Genomic DNA, 20,927 nt, shown 5'->3' on the forward strand with positions numbered 1-20,927 from the left:
AGCATTCGTATGTGCAATTTAAAAGCCATACATTGCATAGCTTGGCAGCCATTTTGTTTTGTATGTGCTGTTTTAAAAAAAAATGCACAAATCTTTTCCGAAACCGCTTATGGGACAGACTTGAAATTTTGTTTATAGAGTTATCTTATGACTAACATTCAGATTTTTTGAAGAGAAGTTGATAGGTCATGTTGTTTGGCGCCATTTTGTATTGTTCAAAAATGCTTAAAGATACTTTTCAATTAATAATAAAACAAAAACCGCTTTGCAAAAATGCTTTATTTTTGCCATGTTTATTGACATATATGGTGAGAACTATTGTGCATAATATGAAGGCTGTATCTCACATGATCTGGCAGCCATTTTGTTTTACGCAAAAAATTTGAAAATCTATTTTCTCTGCTACCGCTGTTAGAACTGTGAAACTTGCTGTATAACCTTATATTGAGACCTAGAGTCAAAGTTGTTCATGTTGAAGGAATTGGTCACAAGCTGTGGCAGCCATTTTGGTTTACGCGAAAATTTTGAAAATGTGTTTTCTTTGCAACCGCTTATGTTAAAGCTGTGAAATTTGCTATATAACCATATATTATGACCTAGAGTTACATCTGTTTGTGTTGAAAGTATTAGTCATATGGTGTGGCAGCCATCTTGAAAAATGCAAACATTTTGAAAATGTGTTGTTTTTTTTTCAACTGCTTATGTTAGAAATGTAAAAACTTGCTTTATAGCTTTATATTGTGACTTAGCTGCTTGTATGCCATTGCAAAGGTGATGCGCTTGGCCACCTCTATTGCTGCTTGCAGCTATATTTATTATTATTTTTTTATATATACTTGTGTTTATTGTGCAGAACTTAAATGCATTATTCTAATGGTTATATTAAAAGGTGTCTTCATAAATGCTATTTCAGGAATCAACCACACAAGCCTACAACACGTGCAGCATCAAAGTTAAGCAGCCCTAATGAATCATCTGCAAAACAGAGGAAACGCAAAGAAAAATCTCTTCCAGAATCAAAGAGCAGCAAAAACACACCTGTGAGGTAAGAACAATATGCCACGTTTTGTTCCAAAGTCTATAACTTTAAAAACCGTGTAGACTAGGTTTGCCAAGCATTTGTTTAGTGTGCTACCTATCCCCATTTACACAGTGCTCTTGTTCTCAATAACCGGCTTTTTTTATTATCTGTTTGGGTCCATTGAGCCTGGATTTGTTTTAAAGTGTGTAGGTTTGTAACCGTTAATTGCTTGTTTGAAATGTGTATGTTTCCTGTTTCAATTAATAAAAGGTCTTAAAGGGCCATAATAGTAAAAAAAGGAAAAACTAAATGCTGTAATTCATATTAGCACAAGTAATTTTAAGGCGATCAACTTTACACTGCTGTGTATTTAAATTTTTACAAAGGGGTTAAACACATAATAGAAGTAATGCGACCCAGAGAGCACTACTAGAACCCGCAGCTTATCAAATCGGCAGCACTAGTCACACATTGTGCAACTAACTGCTGACTAGATCAGTGGGGGTTTCTGCTCTGAACCAACATCGCTATGCGGGTCCAGAGCTGTACTTCTGCCTTGTGTTTGTCCCCTTTTTGTGGGTTGATAGTCCTTAAAGTGTGTTATAATATATTTTCTTTCATACAGGTGATGAGTCCACGATCTATTACTCCTGGGAATTACTTTTCCCTGCCACTAGAAGAGGAGGCAATGATTCCCAAAGTCTTGTCTTTGTAACCACTGGAGGAAGATATGCAGATTATTCTTTAGAGAGAAGGGTTCCCAGACTGAGTTGAGGCCCATTTCCCCTCAAATTGCAATGTTTGATGGAGGGATGCATTGGAGTCTGGGTAGTGATACATTTTTTGCATCATGGGAATTAGTCACAAGTCTTCCTTCCACAGGTGTCAGGAGGACCTATCCTTTGCCTCCTCCTGTTGTCGTCGATAAACTCCTATTCCATATTTTTTGCTGTTCTGTTTCAGCACTGATTTGGCTTTCTACTTTTGACCTCCAGTAGATGAGTGCCTGTAGGTACTGTATTTTTTATGTTATGTGGGCACTCTATGTATTAATAATGCAACCCCCCAAGCTACAAAAAATAAAAAAGTAAAAATACAGAAAAAAATAAATAAAGCAATCCAACATAATAAAATTATACCTAAACTAATACCCCTATAAAAATAACAAAATCCCCCCTAAAATAAAAACACCCCCCAATCTAATACTAAACTTCCAGTAGCCCTTTGATATGGTGAGTCCACGGCATCATCAATACTGTTGGGAATATCAGTCTTGAGAATTTTTCACTTCAATCAAGATTTTGTTATTTTGAAAGCCAGAGTAGGTTTGCTCTGATCTTTCCTCTCAAGCTGGGTTTAGCCGTACTCCAAGTTAGTCTCTTCAGTAGGGCCGTGGTGGCTTTAAAGCAGTTAGGAACTTGTGGGATGGGCCTCACTGAGTTTTCCTATCATGTTGCTGCACCTGTAAAGAACGCCAGAGTAGGTTTCTGTGAGGATCGGCATCCTCTCATACCTAGTGAGCTTCCCTCCTGCCGGAGGCCAAACTGCAGGTAAGTACCTTTTGTCTTCTAGGTAGGGGAGACACTTAATTGCCCTGCAACATTATAAAGGACATATATATCTTTTGTAAGGATGTTATCAGGCAGGAAGCAGGTACTAATGTGGTTATTTCAGACAGGGGTTTTTACTTTTATTGAGAGTATATACCCCTTGCTTATTGTGGGTTCAACAGGGCAAATTTTTATTATATGTACTTATGATTATGCAGCAGGCTCTGTTCGGTTATTTCTGTGTAAAAGTAAATGCACTACGAGGAGACGCTTTAGCGTATGCAAGGGATGTATGCTTTGGGCTACATTTTGGTTTCCTGCGGATGTGCGCAAACTGGGCTCTGTTTGTCAAAGTAAGCACTATATTTTGACCAGAGACTCTTCCGTTGAGGGGTTTTGTGTGACAAGGAGATGTTTCAGCTTCATAAAGACTAATAGAACTGTCCTACGCCATTTTAGATATTTGTCTAGCAAAATATCGTGTCGGGAAGGAGATGGTTAGTAAAGCACGCCTTTTAGCTTCTGTTGCACAGTTGCGGCGCAGTTTTCGCTGGCGGGTCATGTGATCCGCTTTTCCGTTGTTTCGTCTCAGAAAGGGAGAACTTTAGCGGAGTGGCGTGTTCTCGGTTTGCTTTCTTGTTCAGCTCTCGATAGGCAGGAATTCTGCTGTGTTTCCTAGATTAAAAATTAGAGTTGGTGCAATCTGGAGGAACTTTGTCCTCTTAGCTACTCACGTCTCTCTTGGTTAATTGTGTACCAACGGAAGATTTCCTTGCAATCCTTTTTAACACCTTTAGTCTCTGGGGTGTAGGTTTAATTCCTACGGTTTCCTAACTTAGTTCACAGGAGCTAAATAACAGTACATTTTTAGACTGCATGTTTCTTAAAGTCACACTACATAACAATTGCTTCAGAAGAGCTCTCAGGCTCAAGGTGTAAAACTATGGCTAGAGAATGGAGTTTCCAGGTCAACTCCAGGCATGCCAAGGAGCACAGGGTGGGCTCTGTCAGTTAACAGCAATGCAAAAATCTACGTTTTACACATAACATCTTACAGTATTAAAATTAAGAATTTTATTTTTCTGTTTGTTATGTATTATAACACAAATTGTCCTTTATACAATCCTGTGCTGCTTGCCTAGTTAGATCTTTCTCGAGTAGTTAATGCTGTTTAGGCAATGCCACAGCTTTTTCCTTAAACGTCCCAAGCCTTCATGGTGTCACATGCAGTCCCCTGCGGTTCCATCTCCTGGAGGAGTATTTTTTGCCTATAGATTGGATTTTGCTGTTCAGCTATCTTTTAGGGTATCTGTGGCATTACCTGATTTCCCTATGTTATAGGGAAAATGTAAGAGGAAAATTAGGGATTCATATAGTAACGTTTCTGTTCCGCCTTGCTACACAGGTTGTTCTCACTCATAAGTTTGATGAGGAGGATATGTCGGTAGACTTTGAGGATGAAAACTCAGATTCGGATGGATTAGAAGCTGGAGGTTTAACTGTTCATTTAGAGCAATGCTTGCTCTAGACTTGCTGTGCTAGCCCGGCGGGCATTGTGGCTGAAATCTTGTTCAGCTGAGAAGCCTACCTGTGGCTTAGTGGTACAGCCTAGGCTTTATAGTTCTGCAGTTGCAGGTTCAATATTTTATGTTTCCTCCATAGCCACGCTTCTGGCATTTCCTTTCTAGGATGAGACCTTGTTTGGACTTGGTGTGGCAGAATTATCCTCTGACTTTACCGGGGTAAAAAAAAGGGTTTTCTACCACTTGTCAAGAGAGTAAGACTAAGGGAAAGTTTTTCCTTCTCTTTCTGCAGGGTCAATCATGTATTTTGAAACCATACCAAACTTAGTCCAATCTAAGATTTCCTTCCAGAGGCAGATTTCTCCTTCTAGAGTATCTGCAATCCAGGTGTGATGGGAGGAATTCCTTGAACTGGGTTCAGGACCTTCCTCTCTGGGAGTGATAGTTGCGTTGGTGGTATTGTGGTGAGCATAGCTGTCATTCAAGCAATTGACCCGGGTAGGCCAACGCTTGATTGTTCCAGTCCCAGTCTGGGAACGGGATCTAAGTATTTACCTCAAGTTTCTTAGGTTCTGACCTTCAAAGTAGTATCCATTCTACTTTGGTTCAAGAGGACTGGTTCATAACAAACATAGACCTGAAGGATGTGTATTTATTGTTCCCATGATTGGGATCCTCTCAAGTTTCTGAGTTTCATCAACTTAGAAAGACTTTTAGGTCTTGGGGTATTGCAAGGCTGCCTTCCTGGACAATATATGGTTCAGGTGTCATCCTTCCTTCGCACAAACTCTCTTTCAAGAGATCTTATCCAAACTTCTTTCCCATCGATGGGAATGGAATCTGGAGAACACTTCTCTTGTTCCATCTACAAGGGTGATTTTTTGGGGTCCTTAATAGATTCTCTATCTAGGAGAAGATTTCTAACTGAGGTCAGATAATCAAGGATTTCTTCCTTTTCCTCTCTCTGCAACTACTGTCCGGCCATACAGCAAGCTCAAGTGGTCCGGTAGATAGCTTTGCCATCTTGCTTTTCTGCTCAGAGAGTCTCGGACTTCTCGGCTTTGCAGTGTGTTTCGCCTTTTCTTATCTTTCACGCAGATAAGGCGGTTCTTTGTACGAAGTTGGGTTTTCTACCTTAAGTGGTTTCTGGAAATTGTTGCTCCTTTATGTCCTAATCCTTCTTCTCGTAAGGAACGTTTGTTGCACAACTTGGATGTTGTGCGTGTTCTTAAATTCTTCCTACAGGCGACTGAGGATTTTTCCCAGTCTTCTGCCCTGTTTGTTTCTCTGGGAAACGTAAAGGTCAGAAAGCTACAACTACTTCTCTTTCTCTCTGGTTAAGAAGTTTAATTCGTTTGGCCTATGAGACTGCTGGACAGCAGCCTCCTGAGAGAAACACAGCTCATTCCACTAGGGCTGTCTCTTTTTTTGGGGGGTTTTCAAGAATGCTTCTGTGGAACAGATTTGCAAGGTAGCGACTTGGTCATCTCTACATATTTTTTCCAAATTTTACAAATTCGATACTTTGGCCTCGGCTGAGGCTTCTTTTGGGAGAAAGGTTCTTCAAGCGGTGGTGCCTTCTGTTTAGGTTACCTGTCTTGTCCCTCCCTAATCATCTGTGTACTCTAGTTTGGGTATTGATTCCCAACAATAATTGATGATGCCGTAGACTCACCATATTTTCGGATAGAAAACAAAATTTATGCTTACCTGATAAATTTCTTTCTTTCCGGATATGGTGAGCCACGGCCCCGCCCTTTTCTTTTTGTAGGGTATTGCCCTAACGAAATCCATTCTTTTATATTAAAAATAAAGTCCCCTCTAACAGTAAACCCCCCCCCCACCCACCAAACTCCACAAAATAAAAAAACCTAACACTAATAAACCTAAACTACCCATTGCCCTTAAAGGGGCATTTGTATGGGCATTGCCCTTAAAAGGACATTCAGCTCTTTTTCACTGCCCTTAAAAGGGCATTCAGCTCTTTTTGAAATTGCCCAATGAACCCGAATTTAAAAAAAAACACTAAAGCCCCAAATAGGTACTCGCGGTTTCAGAAGTCCGGCGGAGAAGGTCTTCTTTCAGGCGGGTCCATTGTCTTCATCCACAGCGAAGGCGGAGCGGAGGTCCGGAACGGTCTTCCCAGATGTGGCGATCCTCAGCGGTGGTCCACGGCGGCATGGAGGCTCCTCTTCATCCGATGTCCGTCGTATACTGAATATTGAATGCAAGGTACCGCCATCAATTTGGGGTACATTGCATTCCTATTAGCTGAATTTTTCAAAAACAGCCAATAGGGTTAGAGCTACTGAAATCCTATTGGCTGTTCAAATCAGCCAATAAGATTTCAGTAGCTCTCATCCTATTGGCTGATTTTGAAATAGGATGAGAGCTACTGAAATCTTATTGGCTGTTTTGAAAAATTCAGCCAATAGGAATGCAAGGTAAAAAAGAGAGAGAGGGGGCGCCCTAAGTGTAAGAGAGGGGATGTGACCAAATAAATCTATACTTATATATCTATATATTAAGTACTTGTGTTAAAGATTGGTACTAGCAAATCTGATAAATACTAGTGAAAAATCAGTATAATATGCTGTGTATACCAATATCAATGTGAATAGAGAGTGGTAAATAACACAATGTGCAATATTATGCGGTGAAAATTAGTGACAATGTAATACAAAGTGATACAAATAATATACAATCATACAAACACAATGGTAATAAAGTGAAAGTCTCTATTGGGATGGGAGGCAGCTATCTGTGATGATCCAGGCCAGGATCCAGGAGCGGCAATCTATGAAAAGAGAAAACAGAAGCGCCACATGGCCCAATATTGTTTGTTCAGAGATGGATAAATCTTAAGGTGATGAGTAAACTCACGTTTAGTAGAGCACCTCAATTAGTGCTAGATATACGGTCTGGGATCTATTAGGTCACCCAGAAGACCAACCTCCTGCACAGGAACTGATGTCTATATAGGCGAGAGGGAAACACAAGTGCCAATATGGCCTAGTATTGCTGTTGCAAAGGTGTCAATACAAGCAAAGAGAAGAATAATACTCACAAAGTGTGAAGCACCTCTTGTGGTGCTATAGAGGCATGAAGGGGTCAATTCAGTCACCCAACAGACTTCTAGCCAGAGATACAAATGGATCCAAAGGTGTAAAGGATCCCACAACTGGTCCAGAAAAGCGAATATTCCTCCAGAGAGGGATAAAAGATATATGTCCCAAAGAAAACACACATAGGAATAACAGACCCCATTCCTATAACAGACCCAGTTACTACAACTCACCTAACAGACCCAGCTATTACAACTCACCTCACATGAAGGATTTTCACAACAACAGACGACAGCAACCTAATCAATATATACAATCTGATTGTGATAGACCATATAACAATAGGAATGAATATTATGACTGGGAACATACTAATAAGGGGAATGGATTGGGAGAACAGAATTACGCAAATAGATCTAACCAGTATACTCCCAACCAACATAACGCATACCCTAATAACCACCATACTCAAAGGCTAGTTAACCAGAATAAACATACAATGATCTCTGGCTCCATGGAGAGACCAAGTAATCAAGAGAGATCTAACCAGTGCAGACCTCGAGATCAAACTAGGAGTAATCATATATCTTTTGAGTCTGCCAATAGATATTTACCACTTCATATAGAGGAACCACAATCCAACAATGTAGCCTCCACTTCATATGAGGAAAATCATTCTCGTACTCCTTTTTTAGAGATAGGCCCCAACCATCCCCAAGACCAATGGTCATTGCCTCCGAGACCACCAAGACAAAAAAGAGCTTACGCAAACGGGGAAGCAGAGGAAGATCCTCAACCTCTAAAAAAGAGAAGCTATTGAAATATAGGAAGGGTATCTTTAATTTATCGGATCATCATCTAACAAATGATGAGATTAGAGTTCTAGGCAAGGGGCTATCTTTCTGTCCCTCTAACAATTCCAACATGTTTCAGCTATTCGTGGATGTTAACAACTTCCCTAGAAAACTTTCTCTTCAGAAATATTTTGCTGAGAAACGATTAAAGAGTACATCCAATTTGCCTATTATTACTGACAATATGAATGAACGTCTTACAGACGGTCTGATAACATATGAACCAGATACTCTTCTGGAACAATTGACTGAGAAGTATATACATACTGATTTTAGACCTAGATCGAATTTCAATCCTCCTAGGACTAAAAACTCACATATCAGCATCTATCAGTCTATGGTTCTTAAAGATCTAGAAAAACTCCCCAAAAAATTGAGATATAAAAACAACCTCAGTCCTGGGGAACGCAAGGCCCTCGATTCTCTTAGCACCAATAAACAACTGGTGATCCGCCAAGCGGACAAAGGGGGGGGCACTGTGATCCAGAATATTGGAGATTATCTCCAAGAGGCTGATAGGATTCTTACTGATGTAACCTACTATAGGGTCTTACCGGGAGACCCCACCTCTGTGTTTCAGAAACAGCTATTCTCCCTCCTATTGGAGGGTTTTGAAGAAGGGATCTTGACCAAAAAAGAGAAGGACTATTTGTACCCCAAAAACCCGAGTGTAGCTTTCTACTACCATCTTCCGAAAATACACAAAGATGTGTCTAATCCTCCCGGACGCCCTATAGTGGCTGGCATCGACAGCCTCACCGATCACTTATCTGCGTATGTAGATTCATTTCTACAAAAATACGTAGTAACACTCCCCTCTTTCATTAGAGACTCTACCGACCTACTTAATAAATTGATGAGTCTGGATAATGTAACAACTGAATCCAATATCTGGTGGATTACAAGTGACGTGAGTTCCTTATACTCCAACATTCCTCACGATAAAGGATTGTCAGCTGTTGAAGAATATTTGAAAACTGACATTTATATGCCCCCAAAGCAACAGCTGTTTATTCTAGAAATTATCCGTTTTATATTACACCACAATTATTTTATTTATCAAGGCAAATACCATCTCCAAGTCAAGGGTACGGCCATGGGCACCAGATTCGCACCCAGTTTTGCCAATCTTTATATGGGCAAATTTGAGGAGACTCATGTATATGGGTCTCCTATGGGTGCGGGTCTGGTGTTCTATGGCCGGTACATTGACGATTTGATTTTCATTTTTAAGGGTTCATACGAAGAGGCTCTAGTATACTCATCATCTTTGAATGAAAACGAATTTGGTCTAACTTTTACTAGTAATATCCAGCCCTCCAAGATAGAGTATCTTGATCTTTTACTATCTTTCTCAGAAGTGGGAACTATTATATCTGAAACCTTTTTTAAAAAGGTAGATTGTAACAGCTTTTTGGATTTTAACAGCAACCATTACCATAGTTGGAAAAAGAATGTACCATACGGACAGTTCCGACGCATTAGGCGGAACTGCAGTACAATCGAAAGCTATATAGTACAATCCCAAGTATTAAAGGATAGGTTCCTAGAGAAGGGTTATCCTTTGGATCTGATACTTAAGGGCTATCTCAGAGCTTTAGAAGACGATAGAGACAAATACTTAGCACAAAACAAAAAGAAAAATAACAAAAAATCTGTTACCACACAACAATCTAAAGAGATGCTAGAAACACCATTATTCATTACCGGTTACAGTAACCAATTTAGACAAATCAAGCAAATAATCCACAAACATTGGCCCATTATTTGTAATGATCCATATCTTAAGGAATATATTTCCAGAAAACCGAGGGTAGTATTTAGAAGGGCACCCACACTTAAGAACAAACTGGCCCCCAGTAAAGTGGTGAGGGATAAGGTGGGCGATCACAACTATAACATAGGAACCAATAGGACCTTTTTGGGCAATTTTTTACCAAGACATGGAATATTCAAATGCCTCAAATCGAGGTGTAATATGTGTAAAGTCGTGCAAAGTGGAACAAACACTTTTTCTTCCAATCAAACAGGAGAACAATTCAAAATTACAAAGAGGATGTCATGTGAGTCCACCTACGTTGTCTATCTTGTCAGTTGTGTGTGTGGGGTCCAATATGTAGGACGTACCGGACGCACCATCAAAAAACGATGGGGTGAACACACTTATAACATCAAAAGGAAATTTTTGAAACATAGCCTCTCCAGGCATTGTGCCTATGCACACAAAGGTAGTGCTAAAACACTCTCCATACTTCCTATAGAACAAATTTCCCGAAATAGCCATAATGCTATGCTCACTCTACGACGTAGAGAGACTTACTGGATCCACAAACTACACACATTGGCCCCTGAAGGCCTTAATGAATGTGTGGATTTGGCAGCATTTGATTTATGAATAAAAGTCCATCATTTTAGATATAAGAACTGGCTACACTCTCTGAAACTGACAAATTGGTCCTCCGACCATATATATACATTTCTAACCTTCTTGCACATATATGGTTGTGTGGGTGGGTGTGTGTGCATATAATTATAAGTGCATATATTTTTGTTGCATATATACACAAACCTGTGGACGCATTAAATCCACAATCCCATGAACCCACCTGATATTCTTTGATTTATACAACTAGCCACTTATCATCATGTGTCCATATTCTTTGTGGACACCTAGTCTTACTAGATAATCCCTTGAGAGATTGGTATTAGTTTCTCCACTCTGATCACTCAATTGATAGAATAATACAACTAACTAGTTAGTATAATTGTCTTTGTTGTGAAGATTATGTTACATTAGAGATGTCCTTTATAGATTGGAGAGATATCCCCCAATCATATATCCATATATAAGTTGTTCATAGATTGAACAATTACAGCAATCTATCATATTTAGATATTTCAGACAAAATTATTTAACCCATTATAGATTAGTGTGCTACTCTGATTGGATTTGATGGTATAAAGATTGCCATCACATCTGTTATATGAATTTCTGATATACAGTATTGACCATTCATAGGTATCCATTAATATTATCTTATCTTGAAGTGGTATATCTCATGCTTTCCATCTAGTTGTACTTAAATATATATTTGGGATTAGATCTAATGGCAGTTTTATATGACTATTATGCACATTACATATGTCTTAGTTATCATTATGTTTTCATATTGGAATAAACAATATATTACCCTATGTACATTATCGGATCCTAAATATTTTGCGCCTCTACATTATGAGACATGAACCCTTGTTATTATTGTTTTATATATATCTTGGACATTAGTGGCCCTCTTGAAATTACATCGACTATCCTATGGGACTGTTCACTAGTTATAAACACTGCTTTTTATCTGATACATCTCTTATTAATGTTAGAAACCACTGTAGCTGTAGTATCTACTGCAGATCTATGCCCCATCGTTGTAATCTATATGACATTATTAGTATGAACTGACAGCAATGCTTATCTTCCTATCAGATAATTTTAGTGTTCGCCTAGAGAATGTTTTCTCTCTTTTTTGGCCCCTTCATTGGCGCAACACAAGCTCTTTCTATACTAGATAATTTTAGTGGTCGCTCCAGTCAATTCCCATTTTTTGGCCCCCTTATGGATACAATGATAGTTCCACTTATTCAAGATTAAAAAGATGCACCGTGGTTATAACACATCTCACGCCCCTTATCATTATATACCTATTAGCCAGTGCCACGTATCTGGATTAGGATCGCTAATATATGATCCTCACTTGATAGACTCATTGCAGCTGGGCATGCGCACTCAGCGCATTGGGGCCGGGCATGCGCACTCAGCGTAGAGGAGGAATGGGGCTATCGTCAACGCCTATTCTCGAGCGCACGCAGTGATTGGGTCACATCTGACTATGGCTTGTCATGCGCATTGAGCGCCTGCAGACGCCGACTTAGTCAGCGGCGAATTCAAATTACACCAAATTAGAAACTACGACTTAACAGCTGACTGAGACTTCTACTTATTTCTTTCAAACAACTTAACGGTTACTATTATTGGAATTGCTGTGCTCTGTCTGCTCTCATTACGCATATCATCTGAAACCAATTTGTCTTCAGACAACATGTCATTCATAACAAGGTATGACCATCATAAGTTTAGTTCAATATCAAATGTGACACTAACTAGAAAAATATATACATAAAAATTGCTATTAATCACCGCCTCCCCACACTGGTTATAGTTGACATGAGGTTTATACTTTAATGTGTGCCTCATTATTATTACTCTCAAAAATAAGATATACTAATTTCTAAAGGTTGTCTTAAAGTTCTTCCAAATATATTTGATCAAATAAATTGTAGGACAATTAGGAATATATGAAATTTTTTTTATGCATTGTATATTGTATTGTAAACTGTCTATGTTTATGTTTTTAATGTGGGACCTATATGGTAGCAACCGATTGGTTAAGATCATATTACTGATTAAGTGGATCCCTCCCACTATCACCTGTTTAATATTAATCAGTTTAGGTTTAGGGTATATTTAGCAAGTGTTCAGTAAACATTTTATGAAGCCTGATGAAACAGCTATCTGCTGAGAAACGCGTTGCCTGTTATTTTTATAATTTTTATTAAAATCACTTTTTAATATTTTGAACACTTGCTGCATTTTTCTTTGGGACATATATCTTTTATCCCTCTCTGGAGGAATATTCGCTTTTCTGGACCAGTTGTGGGATCCTTTACACCTTTGGATCCATTTGTATCTCTGGCTAGAAGTCTGTTGGGTGACTGAATTGACCCCTTCATGCCTCTATAGCACCACAAGAGGTGCTTCACACTTTGTGAGTATTATTCTTCTCTTTGCTTGTATTGACACCTTTGCAACAGCAATACTAGGCCATATTGGCACTTGTGTTTCCCTCTCGCCTATATAGACATCAGTTCCTGTGCAGGAGGTTGGTCTTCTGGGTGACCTAATAGATCCCAGACCGTATATCTAGCACTAATTGAGGTGCTCTACTAAACGTGAGTTTACTCATCACCTTAAGATTTATCCATCTCTGAACAAACAATATTGGGCCATGTGGCGCTTCTGTTTTCTCTTTTCAAGGAATGCAAGGTACCCCAAATTGATTGCGGTACCTTGCATTCAATATTCAGTATACGACGGACATCGCATCAAGAGAAGCCGCCGAGGACAGCCGCCACAGATGACCACCACCGAGGATCGCCACATCTGGGAAGACCGCTTTGCTGTGGATGAAGATGATAGACCCGCCTATAAGAAGACCTTCTCCGCCGGACTTCTGAAACCGTGAGTACCTATTTGTGTTAGGTTTTTTGTTTTCCGGGGGGGGGGGTGGTGGTGTTTTTTTAAATTAGGGTTTATTGGGCAATTTGCAAAAGAGCTGAATGTACTTTTAAGGGCAGTGAAAAAGAACTCAATGCCCTTTTAAGGGCAATGTCCATACAAATTAGCTTTATTAGTGTTAGGTTTTTTTTTATTTTGGGGGGGTTTGGTGTGTGTGGGGGTTTTACTGTTAGGGGGGACTTTATTTTTAATGTAATTCCCTACAAAAATCCATTTTAAGGTCTATTGGTAATTTATTCTTAGATTAGGGGGTGTTTTTATTTTGGGGGGCTTTTTATTTTCATAGGGATTAGGATAATTCTTTTTATTTTGGATAGTGTTGTTTATCATTTTTTTGTATTGTTAGCCTTTTTTTATTTTCTGTAATTTTAAAATAATGTAATGTAATTTCTCCAACATAGGTGTGTCCGGTCCACGGCGTCATCCTTACTTGTGGGATATTCTCTTCCCCAACAGGAAATGGCAAAGAGCCCAGCAAAGCTGGTCACATGATCCCTCCTAGGCTCCGCCTACCCCAGTCATTCTCTTTGCCGTTGTACAGGCAACATCTCCACGGAGATGGCTTAGAGTTTTTTAGTGTTTAACTTTCTTCTGCCAGAAGAGTTTCAGAATTATCTGCTCTGCAGTGTTCTCCTCCTTATCTGGTGTTCCATGCAGATAAGGTGGTTTTACGTACTAAACCTGGTTTTCTTCCAAAAGTTGTTTCTAACAAAAACATTAACCAGGAGATTATCGTACCTTCTCTGTGTCCGAAACCAGTTTCAAAGAAGGAACGTTTGTTGCACAATTTGGATGTTGTTCGCGCTCTAAAATTCTATTTAGATGCTACAAAGGATTTTAGACAAACATCTTCCTTGTTTGTTGTTTATTCCGGTAAAAGGAGAGGTCAAAAGACGGCAGCCTCCCGAAAGAATCACAGCTCATTCCACTAGGGCTGTGGCTTCCACATGGGCCTTCAAGAACGAGGCTTCTGTTGATCAGATATGTAGGGCAGCGACTTGGTCTTCACTGCACACTTTTACCAAATTTTACAAGTTTGATACTTTTGCTTCTTCTGAGGCTATTTTTGGGAGAAAGGTTTTGCAAGCCGTGGTGCCTTCCATTTAGGTGACCTGATTTGCTCCCTCCCTTCATCCGTGTCCTAAAGCTTTGGTATTGGTTCCCACAAGTAAGGATGACGCCGTGGACCGGACACACCTATGTTGGAGAAAACAGAATTTATGTTTACCTGATAAATTACTTTCTCCAACGGTGTGTCCGGTCCACGGCCCGCCCTGGTTTTTTTAATCAGGTCTGATAATTTATTTTCTTTAACTACAGTCACCACGGTACCATATGGTTTCTCCTATGCAAATATTCCTCCTTAACGTCGGTCGAATGACTGGGGTAGGCGGAGCCTAGGAGGGATCATGTGACCAGCTTTGCTGGGCTCTTTGCCATTTCCTGTTGGGGAAGAGAATATCCCACAAGTAAGGATGACGCCGTGGACCGGACACACCGTTGGAGAAAGTAATTTATCAGGTAAACATAAATTCTGTTTTTCTCCAACATAGGTGTGTCCGGTCCACGGCGTCATCCTTACTTGTGGGATATTCTCTTCCCCAACAGGAAATGGCAAAGAGCCCAGCAAAGCTGGTCACATGATCCCTCCTAGGCTCCGCCTACCCCAAGTCATTCTCTTTGCCGTTGTACAGGCAACATCTCCACGGAGATGGCTTAGAGTTTTTTAGTGTTTAACTGTAGTTTTTATTATTCAATCAAGAGTTTGTTATTTTAAAATAGTGCTGGTATGTACTATTTACTCTGAAACAGAAAAGAGATGAAGATTTCTGTTTGTAAGAGGAAAATGATTTTAGCAACCGTTACTAAAATCCATGGCTGTTCCACACAGGACTGTTGAGAGGAATTAACTTCAGTTGGGGGAACAGTGAGCAGACTTTTGCTGCTTGAGGTATGACACATTCTAACAAGACGATGTAATGCTGGAAGCTGTCATTTTCCCTATGGGATCCGGTAAGCCATTTTTATTACAGACAGTAAATAAGGGCTTCACAAGGGCTTGTTAAGACTGTAGACATTTTCTGGGCTAAATCGATTCATATATAAACATATTTAGCCTTGAGGAATCATTTAATCTGGGTATTTTTGTAAAATAATATCGGCAGGCACTGTTTTAGACACCTTATTCTCTAGGGGCTTTCCCTATTCATAGGCAGAGCCTCATTTTCGCGCCGGTATTGCGCACTTGTTTTTGAGAAGCATGACATGCAGTCGCATGTGTGAGGAGCTCTGATACATAGAAAAGACTTTCTGAAGGCGTCATTTGGTATCGTATTCCCCTTTGGGCTTGGTTGGGTCTCAGCAAAGCAGATACCAGGGACTGTAAAGGGGTTAAAGATAAAAACGGCTCCGGTTCCGTTATTTTAAGGGTTAAAGCTTCCAAATTTGGTGTGCAATACTTTTAAGGCTTTAAGACACTGTGGTGAAATTTTGGTGAATTTTGAACAATTCCTTCATACTTTTTCGCAATTGCAGTAATAAAGTGTGTTCAGTTTAAAATTTAAAGTGACAGTAACGGTTTTATTTTAAAACGTTTTTTGTACTTTGTTATCAAGTTTATGCCTGTTTAACATGTCTGAACTACCAGATAGACTGTGTTCTGAATGTGGGGAAGCCAAGGTTCCTTCTCATTTAAATAGATGTGATTTATGTGACACTGAAAATGATGCCCAAGATGATTCCTCAAGTGAGGGGAGTAAGCATGGTACTGCATCATTCCCTCCTTCGTCTACACCAGTCTTGCCCACTCAGGAGGCCCCTAGTACATCTAGCGCGCCAATACTCCTTACTATGCAACAATTAACGGCTGTAATGGATAATTCTATCAAAAACATTTTAGCCAAAATGCCCACTTATCAGCGTAAGCGCGACTGCTCTGTTTTAGATACTGAAGAGCATGAGGACGCTGATGATAATGGTTCTGATATGCCCCTACACCAGTCTGAGGGGGCCAGGGAGGTTTTGTCTGAGGGAGAAATTTCAGATTCAGGGAAAATTTCTCAACAAGCTGAACCCGATGTGATTACATTTAAATTTAAGTTGGAACATCTCCGCGCTCTGCTTAAGGAGGTGTTATCCACTCTGGATGATTGTGAGAATTTGATCATCCCAGAGAAACTATGTAAAATGGACAAGTTCCTAGAGGTCCCGGGGCCCCCAGAAGCTTTTCCTATACCCAAGCGGGTGGCGGACATTGTAAATAAAGAATGGGAAAGGCCCGGTATACCTTTCGTCCCTCCCCCCATATTTAAAAAATTGTTTCCTATGGTCGACCCCAGAAAGGACTTATGGCAGACAGTCCCCAAGGTCGAGGGGGCGGTTTCTACTTTAAACAAACGCACCACTATACCCATAGAAGATAGTTGTGCTTTCAAAGATCCTATGGATAAAAAATTAGAAGGTTTGCTTAAAAAGATGTTTGTTCAGCAAGGTTACCTTCTACAACCAATTTCATGCATTGTCCCTGTCACTACAGCCGCGTGTTTCTGGTTCGATGAGCTAGAAAAGGCGATCGATAGTGATTCTCCTCCTTATGAGGAGATTATGGACAGAATCCGTGCTCTCAAATTGGCTAATTCTTTCACCCTAGACGCCACTTTGCAATTGGCTAGGTTAGCGGCGAAAAATTCTGGGTTTGCTATTGTGGCGCGCAGAGCGCTTTGGTTGAAATCTTGGTCAGCGGATGCGTCTTCCAAGAACAAATTGCTTAACATTCCTTTCAAGGGGAAAACGCTGTTTGGCCCTGACTTGAAAGAGATTATCTCTGATATCACTGGGGGTAAGGGCCACGCCCTTCCTCAGGATAGGTCTTTCAAGGCCAAAAATAAACCTAATTTTCGTCCCTTTCGTAGAAACGGACCAGCCCCAAGTGCTACGTCCTCTAAGCAAGAGGGTAATACTTCTCAAGCCAAGCCAGCCTGGAGACCAATGCAAGGCTGGAACAAGGGAAAGCAGGCCAAGAAACCTGCCACTGCTACCAAGACAGCATGAAATGTTGGCCCCCGATCCGGGACCGGATCTGGTGGGGGGCAGACTCTCTCTCTTCGCTCAGGCTTGGGCAAGAGATGTTCTGGATCCTTGGGCACTAGAAATAGTCTCCCAAGGTTATCTTCTGGAATTCAAGGGGCTTCCCCCAAGGGGGAGGTTCCACAGGTCTCAATTGTCTTCAGACCACATAAAGAGACAGGCATTCTTACATTGTGTAGAAGACCTGTTAAAAATGGGAGTGATTCATCCTGTTCCATTAGGAGAACAAGGGATGGGGTTCTACTCCAATCTGTTCGTAGTTCCCAAAAAAGAGGGAACGTTCAGACCAATCTTAGATCTCAAGATCCTAAACAAGTTTCTCAAGGTTCCATCGTTCAAAATGGAAACTATTCGAACAATTCTTCCTTCCATCCAGGAAGGTCAATTCATGACCACGGTGGATTTAAAGGATGCGTATCTACATATTCCTATCCACAAGGAACATCATCGGTTCCTAAGGTTCGCATTCCTGGACAAGCATTACCAGTTCGTGGCACTTCCTTTCGGATTAGCCACTGCTCCAAGGATTTTCACAAAGGTACTAGGGTCCCTTCTAGCGGTACTAAGACCAAGGGGCATTGCAGTAGTACCTTACTTGGACGACATTCTGATTCAAGCGTCGTCCCTTCCTCAAGCAAAGGCTCACACGGACATAGTCCTGGCCTTTCTCAGATCTCACGGATGGAAAGTGAACGTAGAAAAGAGTTCTCTATCTCCGTCAACAAGGGTTCCCTTCTTGGGAACAATAATAGACTCCTTAGAAATGAGGATTTTTCTGACAGAGGCCAGAAAAACAAAACTTCTAAACTCTTGTCAAACACTTCATTCCGTTCCTCTTCCTTCCATAGCGCAGTGCATGGAAGTAATAGGTTTGATGGTAGCGGCAATGGACATAGTTCCTTTTGCGCGCATTCATCTAAGACCATTACAACTGTGCATGCTCAGTCAGTGGAATGGGGACTATACAGACTTGTCTCCGACGATTCAAGTAAATCAGAGGACCAGAGACTCACTCCGTTGGTGGCTGTCCCTGGACAACCTGTCACAAGGGATGACCTTCCGCAGACCAGAGTGGGTCATTGTCACGACCGACGCCAGTCTGATGGGCTGGGGCGCGGTCTGGGGACCCCTGAAAGCTCAGGGTCTTTGGTCTCGGGAAGAATCTCTTCTACCGATAAATATTCTGGAACTGAGAGCGATATTCAATGCTCTCAAGGCTTGGCCTCAGCTAGCAAAGGCCAAGTTCATACGGTTTCAATCAGACAACATGACGACTGTTGCGTACATCAACCATCAGGGGGGGAACAAGGAGTTCCCTGGCGATGGAAGAAGTGACCAAAATCATTCAATGGGCGGAGACTCACTCCTGCCACCTGTCTGCAATCCACATTCCAGGAGTGGAAAATTGGGAAGCGGATTTTCGGAGTCGTCAGACATTACATCCGGGGGAGTGGGAACTCCATCCGGAAATCTTTGCCCAAATTACTCAATTGTGGGGCATTCCAGACATGGATCTGATGGCCTCTCGTCAGAACTTCAAGGTTCCTTGCTACGGGTCCAGATCCAGGGATCCCAAGGCGACTCTAGTAGATGCACTAGTAGCACCTTGGACCTTCAAACTAGCTTATGTATTCCCGCCGTTTCCTCTCATCCCCAGGCTGGTAGCCAGGATCAATCAGGAGAGGGCGTCGGTGATCTTGATAGCTCCTGCGTGGCCACGCAGGACTTGGTATGCAGATCTGGTGAATATGTCATCGGCTCCACCATGGAAGCTACCTTTGAGACGAGACCTTCTTGTTCAAGGTCCGTTCGAACATCCGAATCTGGTCTCACTCCAGCTGACTGCTTGGAGATTGAACGCTTGATCTTATCAAAACGAGGGTTCTCAGATTCTGTTATTGATACTCTTGTTCAGGCCAGAAAGCCTGTAACTAGAAAAATTTACCACAAAATATGGAAAAAATATATCTGTTGGTGTGAATCTAAAGGATTCCCTTGGAACAAGGTAAAGATTCCTAAGATTCTATCCTTTCTTCAAAAAGGATTGGAGAAAGGATTATCTGCAAGTTCCTTGAAGGGACAGATTTCTGCCTTGTCTGTGTTACTTCACAAAAAGCTGGCAGCTGTGCCAGATGTTCAAGCCTTTGTTCAGGCTCTGGTTAGAATCAAGCCTGTTTACAAACCTTTGACTCCTCCTTGGAGTCTCAACTTAGTTCTTTCAGTTCTTCAGGGGGTTCCGTTTGAACCCTTACATTCCGTTGATATTAAGTTATTATCTTGGAAAGTTTTGTTTTTGGTTGCAATTTCTTCTGCTAGAAGAGTTTCAGAATTATCTGCTCTGCAGTGTTCTCCTCCTTATCTGGTTTTCCATGCAGATAAGGTGGTTTTACGTACTAAACCTGGTTTTCTTCCGAAAGTTGTTTCTAACAAAAACATTAACCAGGAGATAGTCGTGCCTTCTTTGTGTCCGAATCCAGTTTCAAAGAAGGAACGTTTGTTGCACAATTTGGATGTTGTTCGCGCTATAAAATTCTATTTAGATGCTACAAAGGATTTTAGACAAACATCTTCCTTGTTTGTTGTTTATTCTGGTAAAAGGAGAGGTCAAAAAGCAACTTCTACCTCTCTCTCTTTTTGGATTAAATGCATCATCAGATTGGCTTATGAGACTGCCGGACGGCAGCCTCCTGAAAGAATCACAGCTCATTCCACTAGGGCTGTGGCTTCCACATGGGCCTTCAAGAACGAGGCTTCTGTTGATCAGATATGTAGGGCAGCGACTTGGTCTTCACTGCACACTTTTACCAAATTTTACAAGTTTGATACTTTTGCTTCTTCTGAGGCTATTTTTGGGAGAAAGGTTTTGCAAGCCGTGGTGCCTTCCATTTAGGTGACCTGATTTGCTCCCTCCCTTCATCCGTGTCCTAAAGCTTTGGTATTGGTTCCCACAAGTAAGGATGACGCCGTGGACCGGACACACCTATGTTGGAGAAAACAGAATTTATGTTTACCTGATAAATTACTTTCTCCAACGGTGTGTCCGGTCCACGGCCCGCCCTGGTTTTTTAATCAGGTCTGATAATTTATTTTCTTTAACTACAGTCACCACGGTATCATATGGTTTCTCCTATGCAAATATTCCTCCTTTACGTCGGTCGAATGACTGGGGTAGGCGGAGCCTAGGAGGGATCATGTGACCAGCTTTGCTGGGCTCTTTGCCATTTCCTGTTGGGGAAGAGAATATCCCACAAGTAAGGATGACGCCGTGGACCGGACACACCGTTGGAGAAAGTAATTTATCAGGTAAACATAAATTCTGTTTTTTTAATTTTAATTGTAATGTAGTTGGTTTTTTTTAAATGTAATTAAGGAGTTAATTTAGGTGGTGTTAAGCTAGGGGGCTTAGTCATTACATTTTTTGCGTTGTGGGGGTTGGCGGTTTAGGAGTTAATAGGTAAATTAGGTTTAATGCGTTGTG

At 41.0% G+C, this 20,927-nt stretch overlaps 1 protein-coding gene across 1 annotated transcript in view; it reads left to right on the forward strand.

The window, feature by feature from the left end:
* Nucleotides 1-20,927, forward strand: part of BOD1L1 (biorientation of chromosomes in cell division 1 like 1) — a 539,385-nt gene that overhangs the window by 452,179 nt on the left and 66,279 nt on the right. Inside the window, exon 31 of the mRNA XM_053700293.1 lies at nt 914-1,045. Within this exon, the coding sequence (XP_053556268.1) occupies nt 914-1,045 (132 nt within the window). The remainder of the gene's footprint in view (nt 1-913; nt 1,046-20,927) is intronic.

This window comes from Bombina bombina, chromosome 2 (assembly GCF_027579735.1).
Source record: "Bombina bombina isolate aBomBom1 chromosome 2, aBomBom1.pri, whole genome shotgun sequence".
NCBI classification, from domain to species: Eukaryota; Metazoa; Chordata; class Amphibia; order Anura; family Bombinatoridae; genus Bombina; species Bombina bombina.